We start from the raw sequence: 21,094 nt of genomic DNA on the forward strand, positions 1-21,094 counted from the left end.
TAAAACTCATTAAAACTGAAAATGTTATGTTATGTATATTTTATCACAATTTTTAAGAGTCAAATTCACAACATTTTTTTAAAAGTATACTTTATATTACAATGATTCCCATTCTACAGAAGTATGCAGAAGATCAAAAAATTAATAGATTTAAAATGAAGCTTTCTCTAACTCTGATTCCAAGGGTTGACCCATTCCTGCTGAGTAGAGAACCTATATATTATTGTGCATTCAGTTAGAAGTTTTCTTGAGGGACTTTGTCCTGGCACTGTCCTAGGTACTGGGGAGAGTGTAGGTAGTGGAAGGACAAAAGATGAGGTTGCACAGCTCCCAGCTCACCTTAAACAATGCACGCACCTCCTGGTCCTCATTCTCCAGCGCCCAGAGCCGCCTCCTGGCTGCTTCTTGCAAGGGGCCATTTACACACCTTCTGGAGCGGCTCTTCACACTGAAGGAGAGTGTCAGATCTTAAAGAGAACAGAGGGAGAAAGATCAGGATGGAAATGCAGTAATAGGGAAGAAAGAATTAGATAACCCCCAATGATTCCCACATCTATTCCCTAAAGCGGTGTTCTCATCAATTCAGTTCAGTTCAGTTGCTCAGTTGTGTCCGACTCTTTGTGACCCCATGAGCTGCAGCACGCCAGGCCTCCCTATCCAACACCAACTCCCAGAACCTACCCAAACTCATCAATTAGAGATTGTTAAGCAATTGTTAAGTAATCTTAACAATTCTCTGGGCACATTCTTGAAACTTCTCCCCCCTCAAAAAAAAAAAAATGCTGAAGCCCAGAATATTCTGGAATCTCAGGAGCTGCTACAGTTGGGTTGGTTATTTCTGTTTGTACAAGGTATATTTCTAGCTGCGTGGCCCTGATGGAAGAGTACCACACAGAACCAGCTAAAACATATATTTCCTCCTGTGGATGATTTGTGAAAGTTTCCAAAGAAGATGAAATTTATCCATATTTATGGAAGAGTATTTATATGTCAGATTTATGATATGTAATAAATATCATGTACTTTACTCATTATATATTGCTATTGTTGTGTCTGACTCTTTTGCGATTCCATGGAGTTGCACCAGCCTCCTGTAGCCCACCAGGCTCCTCTGTCCATGGCATTTCCCAGGCAAGAGTACTGGAATGGGCTGCCATTTCCTTCTCCAGAGGATCTTCCCAACCCAAGGATTGAACCCACATCTCCTGCATTGCAAGCTGATTCTTTACCACTAAGTCACCAGGGAAGCCCATGCGTTATACTTATACACATGCATTTCCTCTAACACGCTTCTTTCTGATAATGCATTTATTATTTGTCAAGGTAAATGGTTAATATATTATAGCCTATCTTTAATATCTTCAAAATGCATTCATTCAAACCAACACTCTGAACAGAAGCTATTTTAGGTGCTAGGATACAGTAGGAACAAAATAAACATGGTCCTGCTCTCATGGAGCTTGTGTTCTTGGCAAGTAACCAATTCCGTGCACACAATAATTTCAGATGGAGAAAAGGGGTATGAGTAAAAAAATGTTAACAGGGTAAAGAGACAAGAGTGATGGAGCTGTTGGAGAGTGGATAGTGCTGTCGTAAAAGGCCACGCTGAGGAGGTTCATCATTATAACTGCACTTTGCCATGTGTCTTCTTTAGACTGCTGCTGCTAAGTCGCTTCAGTCGTGTCCGACTCTGTGCGACCCCAGAGACAGCCGCCCACTAGGCTCCTCCGTCCATGGGATTTTCCAGGCATGAGGACTGGACTGGGGTGCCATTGCCTTCTCTGACAATAAGTAGCAATCCCATTAATAATTTTCAAACACAATCAACCATGAAGGCATCAACTGGATAAGCACAGAGGTTTGTCTTCTAGCCTTAACTTGCCAGAGCTTCTGCAAATTCCTGAACACATTAAAGATAGCCCTTGTCATGCTCGCCTGAGCACACAGGCAGGCTGAACTTCTGTATTTAAAAAGGTTTGTCTCTAACGTAGAAGTTGTGGAAATGCTGTGGCTGCAGGCCAGCTCCGACATGACAATACCCACTGACCTGACATCGGTGAGAGCTTCGGGTGGATGTTTATTCCACTCCGCTCCTCCCTGGCCTGTGTTCTAATCTCATGCAAGTCCTCCATCTTCAGCAGTCCAGGTCCAATGTTCATCTGGTAGCCTCACTGAACACTGATCTCTGGGAGGAGGTAAAGCTCAGGGAGGAGGTAAAGCTCAGGAAGGAGGAGTCACACAGACCTGGGCTCAAGGCTTGGCTCTGCTTTTGTTAATTGCGCCACCTTGAGCAGTTAATTACCCCTCTACACTTGACTTTTCTCATTAGCTGAAGAGCTTTTACAGTACAATCCCACAGAATTTTTAAGAGGCTTAGTAAATGAGATTATGTGCATAAAGCATTCTATTTAGTGTTGGGTGCATACTAAACATTCAATAAACACATTAAGCATTAGCTGTTGTCCGTCACAAACCCCCATCCCTACCCTAGTACTCCAGCAGTTTCTGCTCGCTGCCCTCATCAAGTTACACTGTAATTAACCTTAACACTAAATGATTCTGTGATTTCTTCTCACTAAACTTCTTGTCCTTCTAAAGCCTGATCCAAACTCCCCTCCAGAATCTCCCCCAGAAAACCTCCTGATAAGTGATAGCCCCTTCAAAGTGAATCTCCTTGTCATGCACTTGAGTTCATAGTTATGGAACTCAAAAGGCCTGGATTTAAACAAGCAGACTGCTATTGAATCTCAACCAGTGAGAGCTGATACTCAGAGCAACACCTCTAGGCCAGTGTGGGATCCTACAGTGCCCACTGAGGACAAGGGAATAAATCAAGTTCACTCTACTTTTAGGGCAAAGTACATTTTGTCACTTTTTTAATCCTTCTGAAAACTAGTGGTTTAATCATGCTAATGTATCTGATTGACTGTCTGTGACTCTTCCTCATGAAGAAGAGGTTGGCAGTTGGAGGTGAGTCTCCCCTTCCCACACTATGATCTTCTTGGAAACAGCATCATGGCAGAAAATGCTGAAAGATGGACAAGTTCTGGCTCGGGAGGTTAAGTTTCACCTACATGTACCCTTTGTTCACTTGCTTTCATTCACTGATAGGATAAAATGCTGACTCCATTGCGTTCATGAAACGACAGATGGTTGGCGATTCAGCTTTTTCAGAGATGGCCCAAGCTGGCAGACAGATAAGGAGATTGACACAACAGCAGAAAAAATAGAGGGCAAGGTATTTTTCATAGTCAACAAAGAAGTTTGACAGAATTTAAAATGGGGAAAAGAAAGAATGTGGCATGACATTATACACTATCGATTTACATAGTACATATCCTTTGAAACATTCATTCTGCAGATCTTTTTTCACAAATCTTGATTTTGTATGCTGCAGAAAAGTACATGTTTGGGAGACAACAGGGCATCATGGTTACAAACAAGGACCAGGGATTGAATCCCTTTCTCCTCATGTATTAACTGTATGGCACTGGGGAACTTACCCTACTCTGTGAGTCTCTGTTTGCCACTTTTGAAATGCAGAATGTGGTGCCACCTCCTAGAAGTGAGTATGTGAAGATGAAAAGTAGATGCAGGCATGACTTATAATGTGCTTGGTACATGATTTGCCATTAAAAATGGTCCCTGTTATTGCATAATAGAAACTGGGTTTTCCCCAGGTTTATCCTCAGAATTTTCAGTACAAGGTTTAGCTCAGATGTATCTCTCTCTCTGAGGATGGTTCTCTTTCCCAGTTTCATTAAAGTCTCTTAAGGATCACACTGGGAAAAATATGTAATAAGAAAAAGATTTTTTCTACTTTAATTTCAAAATCTTCTTTTTCCTTCTGAAAGAATCAGACAGACACCCTTCTGCTCAGCCAATCTCATCCTACATACTCAACCCTTTATTCCCTTATATATTTAATAACCTCTGTATAAGGTGGTATATAGAAGACAAACAAGACCTCCATGGACTTATTCAATCATTCATGTATTTATTTACCAAACATTTTCTGAGCACCAATTACATATGCACAAACAACTCTTTTAAGTACTATGTAGATAGTTAATTATTCAAAAAATTGCACCTGCCCTTCAGTACCTTAAAATCTACTAGGTGATATATACTTTATTTAATGGCAAACAACTTCAGTATTCTTGCCTTGAGAACCCATGAACAGTATGAAAATGCAAAAAGATAGGACACTGAAAGATGAACTCCCCAGGTCGGTAGGTGCCCAATATGCTACTGGAAATCAGTGGAGAAATAACTACAGAAAGAAGGAAGGGATGGACCCAAAACAAAAACAACACCGAGTTGTGGATGGGACTGGTGATAGAAGCAAAGGTCGATGCTGTAAAGAGCAATATTGCATAGGAACCTGGAATGTTAGGTCCATGAATCAAGGCAAATTGGAAGTGGTCAAACAGGAGATGACAAGAGCGAACATTGACATTCTAGGAATCAGCAAACTAAGAGGGACAGGAATGGGTGAATTCAACTCAGATGACCATTTTATCTACTACTTTGGGCAGGAATCCCTTAGAAGAAATAGAGTAGCCATCATAGTTAACAAAAGAGTCCGAAATGCAGTACTTGGATGCAATCTCAAAAATGACAGAATGATCTCCGTTCATTTCCAAGGCAAACCATTCAATATCATGGCAATCCAAGTCTATGCCCTGACCAGTAACGCTGAAGAAGGTGAGGTTGAACGGTTCTATGAAGACCCACAAGATCTTCTAGAACTAACACCCCAAAAAGATGTCCTTTTCATTATAGGGAACTGGAATGCAAAAGTAGGAAGTGAAGAAACACCTGGAGTAACAGGCAAATTTGGCCTTGGAGTACAGAATGAAGCAGGGCAAAGGCTAATAGATTTTGGCCAAGAGAACACACTGGTCATAGCAAACACTCTCTTCCAACTACACAAGAGAAGACTCTATACATGGACATCACCAGATGGTCAGCACCATAATCAGATTGATTATATTCTTTGCAGCCAAAGATGCAGAAGCTCTATACAGTCAGCAAAAACAAGACCAGGAGCTGACTGTGGCTGAGATCATGAACTCCTTATTGCCAAATTCAGACTTAAATTGAAGAAAGTAGGAAAAACCACTAGACCATTCAGGTATGACCTAAATCAACTCCCTTATAATTATACCATGGAAGTGAGAAATAGATTTAAGGGACTAGATCTGATAGACAGAGTGCCTGATGAACTATGGACGGAGGTTCGTGACATTGTACAAGAGACAGGGATCAAGATCATCCCCGTGGAAAGGAAATGCAAAAAAGCAAAATGGCTATCTGAGGAGGCCTTACAAATAGCTATGAAAAGAAGAGAAGTGAAAAGCAAAGGAGAAAAGGAAAGATATACCCATTTGAATGCAGAGTTCCAAAGAATAGCAAGGAGAGATAAGAAAGCCTTCCTCAGTGATCAATGCAAAGAAATAGAGGAAAACAATAGAATGGGAAAGACTAGAGATCTCTTCAAGAAAATTAGAGATACCAAGGGAACTTTTCAAGCAAAGATGGGCTCGATAAAGGACAGAAATGGTAGGGACCTAATAGAAGCAGAACATATTAAGAAGAGGTGGCAAAAATACACAGAAAAACTGTACAAAAAAGATCTTCACGACCCAGATGATCACGATGGTGTGATCACTCACCTAGAGCCAGACATCCTGGAATGTGAAGTCAAGTGGGCCTTAGAAAGCATCACTACAAACAAAGCTAGTGGAGGTGATGGAATTCCAGTTGAGCTATTTCAAATCCTGAAAGATGATGCTGTGAAAGTGCTGCACCCAATATGCCAGCAAATGTGGAAAACTCAGCAGTGGCCACAAGACTGGAAAAGGTCAGTTTTCATTCCAATCCCAAAGAAAGGCAGTGCCAAAGAATGCTCAAGCTACTGCACAATTCACTCATCTCACACGCTAGTAAAGTAATGCTCAAAATTCTCCAAACCAGGCTTCAGCAATACGGGAACCGTGAACTTCCAGATGTTCAAGCTGGTTTTAGAAAAGGCAGAGGAACCAGAGATCAAATTGCCAACATCTGCTGCATCATCGAAAAAGCAAGAGAGTTCCAGAGAAACATCTACTTCTGGCTGTCTGCAGCCTGACACGCCGCGCGGCCCCCCGAGTTTCCCCGGCCGTCTCCCCCAGGCCTGGCCCAGGGCCTCGCCTCACTATGGCAGCGGCATGGCACAGCACCCTCGACTTCATGCTCGGCGCCAAAGCTGATGGTGAGACCATTCTGAAAGGCCTCCAGTCCATCTTCCAGGAGGAGGGGATGACGGAGTCAGTGCACACCTGGCAGGACCATGGCTATTTAGCGACGTACATAAACAAAAATGGAAGCTTTGCCAATTTGAGAATTTACCCGCATGGATTGGTGTTGCTGGATCTTCAGAGTTACGACGGTGATGCACAAGGCAAAGAAGTTGATAGTCTTTTGAACAAAGTAGAAGAAAGAATGAAAGAATTGAGTCAGGACAGTACTGAGTGGGTAAAGCGATTACCACCCATAGTTCAAGGAGGGGCCATCGACAGATACTGGCCCACTGCAGATGGCCGCCTGGTTGAGTATGACATAGATAAAGTGGTGTATGATGAAGACTCACCTTACCAGAACATTAAAATTTTACACTCAAAGCAATTTGGGAATATTCTCATCCTCAGTGGGGATGTTAATTTGGCAGAAAGTGATTTGGCGTATACCTGGGCCATCATGGGCAGTGGCAAAGAAGATTACAGTGGCAAAGATGTACTGATTCTGGGAGGTGGAGATGGGGGCATATTACGTGAAATAGTCAAACTGAAACCAAAGATGGTGACTATGGTAGAGATTGAGCAAATGTTGATTGACAGATGCAAGAAATACATGCGAAAAACGTGTGATGTCTTAGACAATCTTAAAGGAGACTGCTATCAGGTTCTAATAGAAGACTGTATTCCAGTACTGAAGAGGTACGCCAAAGAAGGGAGAGTTTCATTATGTGATTAACGATTTGACAGCTGTTCCAATCTCCACCTCTCCGGAAGAAGATTCCACGTGGGAGTTTCTCAGACTGATTCTTGACCTCTCAATGAAAGTATTGAAACAGGATGGGAAATATTTTACACAGGGGAACTGTGTCAGTTTGACAGAAGCCCTGTCCCTCTATGAAGAACAGCTGGGGCGCCTGTATTGTCCGGTGGATTCTCAAAGGAGATCGTCTGTGTCCCTTCGTACTTGGAATTGTGGGTATTTTACACTGTTTGGAAGAAAGCTAAACCTTGAAAATCAGTGTCCCCGATCATGTGTGCTGCAAATAGTCTTCCTGACCTCTCTATGCTGTACATGAAATCAAAACAAGTCAGGCAATTGATTGTGAATTCCTTCATGTTTCCTGTTTTTAATTATTTTTTTAATTTAAAAGTCAAATGGAAAATGTATATTTTGATGAACTACGATGATTAGACAGCACAGTGAAGGCTGCTAAATGCACTGAACCCCTAGAATGTGATTTTTGTTTTTGTTTCTGTTTTTCTGTGTGGGCTTTTGTTTTGTTTTGTTTTCACTTTGGAAGACTTTGAATTTGAACTTGGTTGTTTGGAGGAGTGAACATCGTGGTTTTCTTCATGGAGTTTCTTTCCCCCCCAAACTGATACAGAGATTACAATTTGGTGCTTATGAGGAAAGACTTTAAAAATGAATAGCAATGCTTCGATTAAAATTACAAGTGAGGGAAAAAAAAATGTCTATTTCTGCTGTATTGACTATGCCAAAGCGTTTGACTGTGTGGATCACAATAAACTGTGGAAAATTCTGAAAGAGATGGGAATACCAGACCATCTGACCTGCCTCTTAAGAAACCTGTATGCGGGTCAGGAAGCAACAGTTAGAACTGGACATGGAACAACAGACTGGTTCCAAATAGGAAAAGGAGTACGTCAAGGCTGTATATTGTCACCCTGCTTATTTAACTTCTTTGCAGAGTACATCATGAGAAACGCTGGGCTGGATGAAGCACAGCTGAAATCAAGATTGCTGGGAGAAATATTAATAACCTCAGATATGCAGATGACACCACCCTTATGGCAGAAAGTGAAGAAGAACTAAAAAGCCTCTGATGAAAGTGAAAGAGGAGAGTGAAATAGTTGGCTTAAAGCTCAACGTTCAGAAAACTAAGATCATGGCATCTGGTCCCATCACTTCATGGGAAATAGATGGGGAAACAGTGGAAACAGTGTCAGACTTTATTTTTTGGGGCTCCAAAATCACTGCAGATGGTGACTGCAGCAATGAAATTAAGACGCTTACTCCTTGGAAGGAAAGTTATGACCAACCTAGATAGCATATTAAAAAGCAGAGACATTACTTTGCCAACAAAGGTCTGTCTAGTCAAGGCTATGGTTTTTCCTGGAGTCATGTATGGATGTGAGAGTTGGACAGTAAAGAAAGCTGAGTGCCAAAGAATTGATGCTTTTGAACTGTGGTGTTGGAGAAGACTCGAGAGTCCCTTGGACTGCAAGGAGATCCAACCAGTCCATCTTAAAGGAGATCAGTCCTAGGTGTTCACTGGAAAGACTGATGTTGAAGCTGAAACTCCAATACTTTGGCCACCTCATGCGAAGAGTTGACTCACTGGAAAAGACCCCGATGCTGGGAAGGATTGGGGGCAGGAGGAGAAGGGGACAACAGAGGATGAGATGGCTGGATGGCATCACCGACTCAACAGACATGAGTCTGGGTAAACTCCAGGAGTTGGTGATGGACAGGGAGGCCTGGCATGCTGCAATTCATGGGATCGCAAAGAGTCGGACATGACTGAGCGACTGAACTGAACTCTACTGAACTTTATTTAATACAGCAAATATATATCGAGTTCCTAATATGTACCAGATTGTGAAAAGCTTTCAGTGTCACCTGAGATGGTTTAGCTTTAATCACACAGGCAATGGAGAGCATTGGAAGATTTGTGGGCAAGTGAATATCATAGTCAAGGTCATGCTTACAAAGATGTATTTAATGGTGGTGCCTAGGAAGGATCAGAGGGAGGGAACTTGTAGATGAGACTGATAACGGGGTTACTGTAATATTCTACATGAAAAATATTTTTAAATAAGTTTTGTCTTTGGGGTTTAGATACCTGGAATCATGTTCTGTGGCAGGAAACATTTTTCCTTGTTTTCAGATGAGTATATAAATTCACTCGATATGGTTGGATCCTTGGAAGAAGTGTCTTTACCTGGAGGAGATCAAATGAAAGATTATTTGTGAGAGTATAAGAAAGGCATAAGCAAGGGTTACAAGTTTTTGTCAAGCAATCATTCTTTTCTCCTTGCTGGTGGTCCAGAAGAATACTAATTATTATCACTTTTGCCTTAGAATTATTAAGTTCTCAACTAAAGTATGCTATCTCAATGCTACAGCAGCCTGGGTATCTCCACTATATTTAAAAAAGGGAAAAAAAAACAGATTTCCCACCTACAGGTCAGAGTGAGTCCCATGGCTTACGTGTTCAATACATAATGGGCCTACAAGGTATTAATAAATCTGACTACAGCAAGGTGGATAATGGAAGTGCTGGAGCAGAGCAATTGAGAATAACATCCTGAGGGAGGTGACTGGGGCATGGTTGTAATGGCCCTGAAATGTATGATTGGCCCCAAACTGTCCTTCTGTCTGCCCACTATACAGACTTCTGTATGGCAGGGGTCCTCAAGCTCTAGGATCTAATGCCCACTTATCTGAGGTGGAGTTGATGTAATAATAATACAAATACAGTGCACAATAAATGTAATATGCTGGAATCATCCCAAAACCATTTCCCATCCCCAGTCACTGCAAAAACTGTCTTCCACAAAACCAGTCTCTAGTGCCAACAAGGTTGGGGACCGTTCCTCCCCAGCTCACTAAGATGTTCCTGTCTTTGCAGCTGTGAAACTGGAGTGAAAAAGAGAAGATCATAGTACATACTAGGGTTAAGGAGGAGGCTATTTTGATGGCACAGAGTTGAAAAGAGAAGAAAAGTGCAGTTACAAAGCACAAGGCAGTAGATAAAAAAAAAAAAAAAAAGAACAGAAGGGAAATTTGAAAGTATTGACATGGAATGTGGGCCTCTTTCATGGTATCCTCAAAATACAACAAAAGAACTCAAGTTCTTAACCCATTATTGTTGGTTGCTATGTTCTTTTGAACATGACACTGCTCAAGGACTCTACCATGGGGTCAGAATATTGTAAGCAATACCTGATACTGGAAATAGGGGTTAGGAATATTGGCTCAGCTACTAATTGTCAGTCAGTCATCTAATCCATCCAACTTCTTTATTTGTAAAATGCTGGTGGATCAAAGTCAAACAGATCTACTAGGTTTGCATTCTGGACCTGTGCTTCTCTTAAAGCACAGGCAGTCCAAGAGTGATAAGGAATGAAGTAATCACACACCATCCAATCATGGCTGATTAACCTTGAACCCAAATTCTTATATTGCTGCCAGAAGTCTGTCTTCTTCCATGCCTGTTCAGTGGGATTTTGAGACCCAAGCTGAGGATCTTCCATTTTCTCATAGCAGGAACAGTTAGCACTTTTTTAGGGTAATGAACAGGGAGAATGAAATGAATTTAGGCTTGAATGTGCTGAAGGAGGGGGTCATTGGCTCACACCTTTTCATGTAGCAATCTTGTTAGTGCTGAAATTATGCAGCTTACCTGGAAGCTAGCAGTAATGAGCTATAGTCTACCAGGATCATTTTGTAGTTCTGCCCCCAGGAACCAAAGTAACTGCAGCAGAAAAGGTTCTGGCTTGAGAATCATGAGATATGAGTTTGCACAAATCAGATTCTCCCATACATTAGTTAAGTGACACTGGTCAGGATATTTCATCTGTCCATTTTTTTGAGATTTCACTTTTCCCAATTATAGGTGAAGGCTTGATCTGAGTGCTTTTCAACCCTGTCTGCCTATTCAAGTCACCCAAGTGGCTTTTTAAAAAGCAGTGATTTTTTAAAATTTCAATGCCTAAGCCTCATCTCCAAAAATGTTAATTTATGTCCTTCATCGTGCTACCCAGTCACTGGTATTTTTCTTTTCTCTTCTCTTTCTTTCCTTTGTTTTCTTCTCTTTTTTTCTTCCCCTTCTCCCAGGAAGAGCAGTGCTCCACCCCACCGCGAGGTCAGCCCACCCCTCATCCTTCCGCGCACTTTGGAGGGAAGGAGGCTGGGAGGTCCGGTACCCCTAGGCTCGCTCTCAGATGGCTAGAGAAGGCTTTCTCACTCAGGGCGCGTCGTCCTCCACCCATCGTCTCCCCATTGGGCCCACGGAGGCGTTTCAAGAGAGACCAGTTCTCTCTTGGCTGGGGAAGGGTGGCGGGGTTGGGGGGGGGGTTCCTCAGGTAAGGTAAGCGAAACGTCCATGAGGCCTCAGACTCCTCCATTTACCTCACAAAGGGCTGAAATTTCTCACAGAGGCCCCGCTTCGCCTCACCGGACCCTCCATGGTCGCTGAAACTCCCCCGTGCAACCCCGGCGAAGAGAGAACACGAAGGCCAAGTCAGTCCTCACAGCACGCAGTGAGGACGACCACCACGAGGCACCTGCCTCCTTTATCTTCTCGACACTCCAAGAGAGCTGCTCAACGAGATGCACCACCTCAGGGGGGGAACCCCAGGGGCTCGCTAGCAACTGGAAGCCTCACCCGCTGAGGGAAAAACTGGAGCGCTCCAGGGGCACCGCAAGGGCAGGTGGGATGTTCACACACGGAGGGGCTAGCACGGCGCAAAGCCTCGCGAGACCTCGCGCCTCGCGAGACTCTCCGGGAAAGCGAGGCGAGACTAAAGGGGAGATGAGGGGCCCGGGCAAATGAGAAGAGTGGTCCTGTTGCCTTGAACTTCTGTTCTTTGTCAGGTACTGCTTAAGCCCAGACAGGAAGAACGCGACGTCACCACATCAATGGAGGTATTTTTCTTAAGTTCCCCAAATGATTCTGATTTGAGTCAGTAAGAACCACATATCTGCATAAGGTTTTCAAACTTTAATGAATCACCTGGGGCTATTGATAAACTGCCCTAGTGGCTCAGACGGTAAAGAATCTGCCTACCATGCAGGAAACCCTGTTTCCATCCATGGGTCAGGAGGATTTTCTGGAGAATGAAATGATTACCCACTCCTGTATTCTTGCCTGGAGAATCCCATGGACAGAGGAACCCGTCCGGCTACAGTCCCAAAGGGTCAGATACGACTGAGCAAGTAACACTTATCAACATTCATTGATAAAATGCAGATTCTGCCTCAGTAGTTAAAAGCTTGAGATTCTGCATTTCTAATATGGTCCCAGGTAATAATCCTGCTGGTCCTAGAATCACTTTGAGTGGCACCCTGGTTCCTTATTCTAGGATGGAGTTTGAAAACTGGTATACCAGAGGCCACTGGCCATAAAAACCCACCAACATTTTTCTTTTCTTTTTTTTCTTCTACACTGTGCATTTTTAAGATTTAAATTGCTCTACATCATTTAGAAATCAGGGTGTTTTACATAACCCAGATGCTTGGCTTTGCTTTGAAAACTGAAAGAACTATAGTCTGGGGCCCTCATGCTCATCTGGCAACAGTCAGCTGGGACTGAGTGGCTGCTGCCACCTCTACGGGCCATTCGTTCTCTGGCCATCATGGTCCCCAGGAATGCCAGCTCACTTATTTACACCTAGTCCTGGCAAGCTTTGTGTGTCCATGAGAAGAGACAGTTGCCTAAGGACCGTGAGGGTCTGTGGCATGATCCCATCTTGAAGAAGGAAGTTCAGGATGGTGACCTCAGACTAGGGGAGAAGGCAGGGCGCACCGCTGTTAAAGAACATGTGAGGTTTAGAGCAGAAAAATCGTAGTTTTGCAGAATGTGATTTGTGGATGATCTGCATCAGAATTGTTTAGGTGCTTGTTTTTTAAAAGATACCAGAAAAACTTGGAGCAAAATATAGAAGAGTATTTGCATGACTTGGGGTAGCTAGCGATTTTCTAAACAGGGCGGGAAAGGTTGTTGGAATTGTTGTTCAGTCGCTAAGCTGTGTCAGACTGTTTGTGACCCCATGGATTGCAGCATGCCACACTTTCCTGTCCTACATCATCTCCTGGATATTGCCCAGTTCATGTCCATTTAGCTGGTGATGCTTGCAACCATCTCATCCTCTGTTGCTCCCTTCTTTTCCTGCCCTCATTCTTTCCCAGCATCAGGGTCTTTTCCAATGAGTTGGCTCTTCGCATCAGATGGCCAAAGTACTGGAGCTTCAGCATCAGTCCCTCCAAAGAATATTCAGGGTTTATTTCCTTTAGGATTCACTGGTTTGATCTCCTTGCAGTCCAAGGGACTCTTGAGTCTTATCCGAAAAAAAAAAAGAGTCTTCTCAAGCACCACAGTTCAAAAGCATCAGTTCTTTGGCGCTCAGCCTTCTTTATGGTCCAACTCTCACACCCATACATGACGACATGAAAAAACATAGCTTTGACTATATGGACCTTTGTCAGCAAAGTGATATCTCTGCTTTTTAATACGCTGTCTAGCTCTATCATAGCTTTACTTCCAAGGAGCAGGTGTCTTTTAATTTCATGGCTTCAGTCACAGTCCGCAGTGATTTGGGAGCCCAAGAAAATAAAATCTGCTACTGTTTACACTTTTTCCCCATCTATTTGCCATGAAGTGATGGGACCGGACACTATGATCTTAGTTTTCTTGAATGTTGAGTTTTAGGGCCAACTTTTTCACTCTTTCACCTTCATCAAGAGGCTGTTTAGTTCCTCTTCACATTCTGCCATTAGGGTGGTGTCATCTGCGTATCTGAAGTTGTTGGTATTTCTACTGGCAATCTTGATCCCAGCCTGTGCTTCATCCAGCCCGGTATTTCGCTACAGGTTTCTCAGGAGGCAGGTCAGGTGGTCTGGTATTCCATCTCTTGAAGAATTTTCCACAGTTTTGTTGTGATCCACATGAAGCAGAAGTAGGTGTTTTTCTGGAATTCTCTTGCTTTTTCTGTGATTCAACGGATATTGGCAGTTTGATCTCTGGTTCCTCTGCCTTTTCTAAATCCAGCTTGTACATCTGGAAGTTCTTGGTTCATGTACCACTGAAGCCTAGGTTGAAGGTTTTTGAGCATTACCTTGCTAGCATGTGAAAGTGAAAGTGAAGTCGCTCAGTCGTGTCAGACTTTTTTTGACCACATGGACCATACAGTCCATGGAATTCTCCAGGCCAAAATACTGAAGTGGGTAGCCATTCCCTTCTCCAGGGGATCTTCCCAACCCAGGGATCAAAGCCAGGTATCCCACATTGCAGGAGGATTCTTTACCAGCTGAGCCACCAGGGAAGCCCTGGTAAAATCAGGGAAGCATGTAAAATCACATGGGAGGCATGTGAAATCAGCATAATAGTTGAATATCCTTTGGCATTGCCCTGCTTCATGGTTAGAACGAAAACTGACCTTTTCCAGTCCTGTGGCCATTGCTGAGTTTTTCAAATTTGCTGGCATATTGAGTGCAGCACTTTAACAGCATCATCTTTTAGGTTTTTAAATAGCTCAGCTGGAATCAGTTAAAATCATTTAAATACTTTGATCCAGACATACTTGAAACAAACAATCCCTGGACTTTTCATTTGTGAATCAATAAATTACTTTCTGGAAGCTAGTTTTATTTTTATTATTGGTCAGAGAAAATTACTAATACTCAGTTCAAAAAAACTTGCCAAACTGCTTTCCAAAGTTGCTGTACCTTTTGCATTCCCATCAGCTACACGTGAAAGTTCCTGTTGCTCCACATTCACACCACTTTAGTATCAGTCTTCTTAATTATAGTCATTCTAGTACGTGTGTGGTTTTATCTCATTGTTTTAATTTACACTTTCCTAATAACTAATGAGGGATTCCCAGATGGCACCAGTGGTAAAGAATCTGCCTACCAATGCAGGAGATGCAAGAGACTTGGGTTCAATTCCTGGGTTGGGAAGATTCCCTGGAGAAGAGAATGGCAACCCACTCCAGTATTCTCGCCTGTAAAATTCCATGGACAGGGAAGCCTGGTGGGACTACAGTCCATGGGGTCGCAAAGAGTCAGATGTGACTGAGCACAGCTAATGATGCTGAGCATTTTGCACATGTATGATTTCCATCCCTATATTTTCTGAATGAAAGTATCTGAAAATTTTTATTGGATTGTTTACCTTCTCATTACTGAGTTATAAGATTTTTTTTTATTCTGGACACAAGTATTAGATATATAATTTATAAACATTATCTCCCAGTCTATGGCTTCCTCTTTATTTTGTTGGTAGATTTATATAGGTGGTAGAAAAGTGGGATTACTGGTAAAGAGATCAGCAGGACAGGAGCAAATGTTTACATGCACATGAGCTGACAAACAACATACTGGAGAAGTCAGGATGATGGAGCTAAAATTGATAAATATGGTAGGGTCAGGATAAGGGGAACATTTTAAAGAAGTCAGAGGAATTTAGAATGGATATAGCAAACAATATGGAGCTATGGAACAGTCCTGAGCATGGGTGTAGCAAAACAAAAGTGCAAAACAAAAGTGGAAATTCTACCTGGGATAACACTGGAAGGACAGGGAGAGGCAATAAAGAGATGCAGGGAGGATAGCTGAGAACTGTATGACAATCCACAGTGTGAGTGTGAGAATGTGGGCTGTGATCTTGGCAAATGAAAAGACAGGGAATAAAGTGAATGACACTGTATTTTAAAGTTAGAAAAGGGAAGGCATCTTGACATTTTAATGTGAGAGATAAAAATGAGGAGAGGCAATAATTACAGAAAATGAATATTTGAAGAGAATAGAGATCATTGAATTCCACTCCTAATTTTACTGTTGAGAAACTAAGGCCCAGAGAGAAGTAGTGATTTTACCAGAGTCATACAGAGTCAGAGGCCATCCAGATCATGGGTGTAGGTCTTGCTGGTTCCACTACATAAACCCAACCTCATAACGCTGAAGTCTAAGGTCTCCAACTCAGGAGATATTTCAGTCACAGAAACTTGCTGGAAATGAGAATATATTCCCACTTCTCTCTCAGTCTCTCCTTGGTCCCACTTATTCACCACCACTCCCAAATTTAAGAAGAAAACTAAACAGTAAAGATTTTCCTGCATGCTTGTTTTCTCCACCCACATTTTATTTCTTTGACATGACAGCAGTTTTTATGATGTGAACCCACATTGTCCTCATTGGGACAAATATCAATTTAGAATTACAGCTATGTTTATCTACATAAAAGTATCATAGATCGTAGTTTAGTATGTTAGTCATTGAGTCATGTCTGACTCTTTGTGACCCTATGGACTGTAGCCCATCAGGCCTCTCTGTACATGGGATTCTCCAGGCAAGAATACTGGAGTGGGTTGCCATTTCCTTTCTCCAGGGGATCTTTCCAACCTGGGAATCAAACCTGAGTCTTCTGCATGATCATAGTGTTGAATTATTAAAAAAAAAAAAAAAAAGCAGACTGCTTAATGATATCACTTTAAGTTTAAAAATCTTAACAATAAATTCTTTACAATGATTCAGTTCAGTTCAGTTGCTCAGTTGTGTCCAACTCTTTGCAACTCCATGGACCGCAGCACACCAGGCCTCCCTGTCCATAACCAACTCCCGGAGTTTACCCAAGCTCATATCCATTGAGTTGGTGATGCCATCCAACCATCTCATCCTCTGTCATCCCCTTCTCCTCCTGCCTTCAATCTTTCCCAGCATCAGGGTCTTTTCAAATGAGTCAGCTCTTCACATCAGGTGGCCAGAGTATTGGAGTTTCAGCCTCAACATCAGCCCTTCCAATGAACACTCATGAGTATACAGATGTGCAGTGAAGGCACAGAACCACTGAATTCATGAATGTGATTAGTTTGGGGGAGGGAGAGTGAGGAGTAAGATTGGGAAAAACTACCAGGGGACCCTAACTGTATCATAATCTTTTATTTTTCCAAAAACTAAAAGAAAGAAATAAAGAAGTTCTGAAGCTAATAGGACATAAAGTAGAAAGTTGCATATTGTTCTTATATTCTCGATTATCAGTATATTCAAAATGTCGCACAAGTTTGTTAAAGCTCAAATGTGAATCATGATTTACTATCATCAGCATTCATCTCTCCATCTCTTATAATTCTACTGATGATTCATGTTTATCAAAAAAGGTTGAAAGGAAAGTTATAAATAACAGCAATCAATGTAGGCAAATGTATCTCTCCCACATCCTCTGTATAAGGGTATAAATCTGCCAGATCTCTTCAAGATAGTGTTGAAAGATAAGGCGGAAGCTTTTAGACCAACAAATCTTGACATGACTAGCTCTGTGATCTTAACTAAGCACCTGTGGTTTAACAGTGGCAAGAATTTCCAGGGGTCCAGAAGTCAGAAATAATGGCAGTTACCAGAAACCCACCACCTGCCCATCTCCAAAGTAAGAAGCATCATGGTAACAAACGCTGCAGGCAGAGTCCATGTGTGAGAATACAGCACACCTAGGGGGCATCAGGAACAGCGTTTTTCATTTTGTCACTCCACTGGAGACCAGCTGGGCAGCAGTCCAGGGCTTAGTGCTATCAGGCCTTCTCCTTTCCTGCCTCCCTAACCCCTGAGGACTGTTGGTCCTCACTGTTTGCTCCCACTGAAACAGACACAATGGCAGAAGCAGCCAAAGAAAGAGGAGCACCAACTCCTACTCCAGTGGAGTGAAGCATAGGAGAAGGGTTGCTGGAGTGGTCCTTATTAGTTAACACAACAGCCCGCAGTTACTGAGCAGCTACCAAAAGCCAGACCCTGCTAAATCCATGAGATGAATTATCTGATTTAATCTTCACAAAAGCTCTGTGTGACAAATATTATATTCATTTTAGAGACAGGAAAACTGAGGTTCAAAGAATATAAGAGACTTGCCAAACTCACATACTATTAAGTCACTCTAGGATGTGTCTCATACCTTGTTCCATTTCTCTAGGATAAATAGGGGAACCTAGAAGGGGATGTTTATAACAGCTGACCTCAGACCTACAATGCCGTATCATCCTCCCTAGGGAAGGGCCCTGACAAGTACAGAAAACTGGGGAGATGGCATGAAAAGCCTCAATAGAAATAAATATCAGGCTGACTATTGGTGAAAAAGTGAATCCAGGATGCTAACCAACTGAACAGCAAAAATGTGGTGAAATAATAAGGTAATTGAATGATAGTGTCATAAGAACTTCAAGATTGTTTTCTTCAGTGTTGGTTTGTTTCTTTCAAGCTGCAGAATTCTTTCCATGAAATCTTGGGCTAAACAACAGGATGTCAAACAGAAACAGCATTATTCAGGCTAAAGCTGGTGGGTCAGGGACCAGGAGCAGAGCTCCCTAATTTACCTCCACAGGCTGAGTTTACAACACCCTCATTTTATAGATCAGCAAAGGGAGACCTAGAGAGAGAGCGTGATATGCCAGAGTCATAGAGATGTGATTAATGTGCCTTGTTTAATTTACTGTGCTTAATTAACTGTGTCAGGTTGTTTTAACTGTTTTTCATGTAGACTTAATCCCTACCACAACACTTTATAAGGAAAGCATAATTGTATCATAAGATCTGCAAGTGAGAAAACGGAAACACAGAAAGGTTAATAAATAAATTGCTCAAGGCAAATCAAAGAACCAAGATCAAATCCAGACAAAGACCTCAAAGACCGGGTGATTAACTGTGAGGATGCCTGACTAAGAGGAGATAAACCAAGTCAGATCTAGAACGCAGGTTCCTGCCTTATAGACCAGTGGTCCTTCATATTCTTGCAGCCCCCATGCAGTGTCTGCTCCCGTGGGGTACAAGGATAGCAGGATTTAGGGGGAGGGTCTGAAAAATGTGTACATTTTAGAAATTTGGAGAAGCAAAGTGTTTTCTAGCTAAAGGTCATGCATTTAGTGCCAAGGGCATTATTTGGGGGATTTTTAAGTCTGGGGTAGCTTTAGTCTGGGAGCCACTCCCTGCTGGAGATACCAAGGTGCCTAGGCTAGAACTTCAAGCAGAGGAAGCAGAACATGGCTGCTTCAGATCCGCTTTAGGAACCTCTAGTGCCTTCCACCTTATCGAGCCCAGGTCACAAAACTACAGGGGGAAGTTGTCTATCAGAGAGTAGAAAACCTTGGCTAGAGGTTCTCCTAGGCTCCCCCTCCAAGGAAACAAGGTGGTGCTCCAGGAAGACATGGAATCCTAACAAGTGTTAGGAATAATTTCTTGGCGTAATGCTCCTTTGTCTTCCAAGAGTCCTCCCGCAATCCACACTCTTCCCACAAAGCCACAGCTCATCCTGGTGAATGCCACACATGAGACCACTGGGCCTCACGTTGGTCTTCCTCTGAAAAGAAGCAAGGAGCTTGCATTAGGGTGACCAGTGACCTCAGTCTGCCTGGGACTGTTTTGGTTTTAGCACTGAATGCCTCCTAGGAAAGCCCTGGGTCCCAGTGAAACCAGCAGGGTTGGTCACTGTATGTCAAGCCTCAGATGACTTGACAATTTCTTAGAGCAACAACTGAGTGACCTCAGTTTGACATACACACACACACACACACACACACACACACACACTGTAACAGGTAGGAGGCAGGAAACTGCCTGTTTTCCTCCAGTAACGTTAACCCTGACAAAAATAGGGTTGAGTGACTAAGGCCAAGTTTATGACCACTGCTGGTCCCCAGAGGAACCAACTGCCTGAGCTTTCTTCCTGAACTGGGGCATTTTGGGAAAAAAGGAAGGAAGGGCTTAGTCACACCCTGGGAGTGGCAGCCAAAAGCAGCCTTCTCTCCTCCTCCTAGAGTGAGCTCAAAGCCTCTTTCTTCAGAAAAAGTAGATGCTTCCCAGGTTTCACTCCCTTTTCACAATGTCAGAATGACAAATACTAAGTGAGGAAGAGGAAGGGAGGAGAAGAAGCCAGAAAGTGCAACTATCTCCCCATCTTGAGAAGAGTAGCTCCCCAACCCAGCAGATCCCTAAGCCTTCAGTGGACCCACCATTGCCTCAGGCATTCTACAGGCCGGGGTCCCCCTTCCCCCTAGGAAACTCACCTGGGCCCCAGGACAGTCTTGGCTCCCCAGGGATGCAGAAGCAGCCACCCATGTGTGCACCATCCTCCCCAGGCCGAGGCCCCTGGGAACACCAGCCAGAGGAGCACTGGGAGGAGACAGCCTCCCAGCGGTATCCCTCCTCCCGCCTCCTCCCTGGCACACGAGGGACCAAGTCCCGCTCAAAGCACAATGCAGCCTTTGATATCCTGGCTGCAGCAGCAGGCCCGGGGAGGATGGGAGGGGCCGCCCAGCCTTCAGGACCCATAGTCCTTGCACTGTTGGGCCTCTGACTGGGGAGCAGAGCTCCTCCCTGCCTCTCTGCAGATTGCTTCATGCCTATCAGGCTGTGGCACATTCCACACATTCTAGGATTGAGATACACAGTTTGGTTCTTGTGCGGGTGGACGGTGTGGGGGAGTGGCACAGGAGGAGGAGGCAGAGAGCATCTCAGGAATCAAGGCTGCTTCTGTTCTTTCTCCCTCCCCGACTGACTTGGCCTACGCTGATTCTCCTGCTGCTGGGAAAGCGCTCCCCACCCAGTCTCTCTCTGCAAACACCCCACCTTAGCTATTTGGGTGAAGCTGGAGCTGCGGGTATGGCATTTCTTCTCACCCCTAGCCCTGGCTGCCAAAATCAGAAGGTCAGAAAGAATACAAGAAATTGCCTGATGTAGCCCAACATCTTACAGGTGAGAGGATGGATGACCAAGTATGTTAAGGCTACAAATATGCACACAAAATGGGCCACACCAGACCAAACTCTTTTCCATCTTGTTTAAGGAGCAGTCAGTCCTGAAGGAAATCAACCCTGAATATTCATTGGAAGGATTGGGGCTGAAGCTCCAACACTTTGACCACCTGATGCGAAGAGGCAACTCATTGTAAAAGACCCTGATGCTGGGAAAGATTGAGGGAAGAAGGAGAAGGCGGGTTACAGAGGATGAGATGGTTGGATGGCATCACCAGCTCAATGGACACAAGTTTGAGCAAGCTCCCGGAGATGGTGAAGGACAGGGAAACCTG

At 43.4% G+C, this 21,094-nt stretch overlaps 1 protein-coding gene and 1 pseudogene across 10 annotated transcripts in view; one reads left to right on the forward strand and one right to left on the reverse strand.

Moving 5' to 3' along the window:
• The window catches only part of SH3TC2 (SH3 domain and tetratricopeptide repeats 2), a 364,632-nt gene extending 344,274 nt beyond the window's left edge, over positions 1-20,358 (reverse strand). For 8 of the 9 annotated variants that reach the window (XR_014055499.1, XR_014055497.1, XR_014055496.1 and 5 more), the window contains exons 1-3: positions 11,437-11,792; positions 9,146-9,244; positions 340-467 (exon numbers count right to left, since the gene is read on the reverse strand). Coding sequence is in view for 4 of the 9 variants with exons in the window: in XM_081495668.1 (XP_081351794.1) it covers positions 340-467; positions 9,146-9,155 (138 nt within the window). In the remaining 5 variants the exon portion in view is untranslated. Of the gene's footprint in view, positions 1-339; positions 468-9,145; positions 9,245-11,436; positions 11,793-20,072 lie in introns of those variants that run through there. The other variant, XM_081495665.1, reaches the window with a different exon arrangement.
• LOC145508653 (spermine synthase pseudogene) lies at positions 6,129-7,370 on the forward strand (annotated as a pseudogene). The gene has a single exon (XR_014055504.1). The product of XR_014055504.1 is annotated as a spermine synthase pseudogene (transcript).
• Positions 20,359-21,094: the final 736 nt, after the last annotated feature.

The sequence above is a fragment of the Giraffa tippelskirchi genome, chromosome 6, assembly GCF_054371585.1.
Source record: "Giraffa tippelskirchi isolate mGirTip1 chromosome 6, T2T-mGirTip1v1.2.pri, whole genome shotgun sequence".
In the NCBI taxonomy this organism is placed as follows: Eukaryota; Metazoa; Chordata; class Mammalia; order Artiodactyla; family Giraffidae; genus Giraffa; species Giraffa tippelskirchi.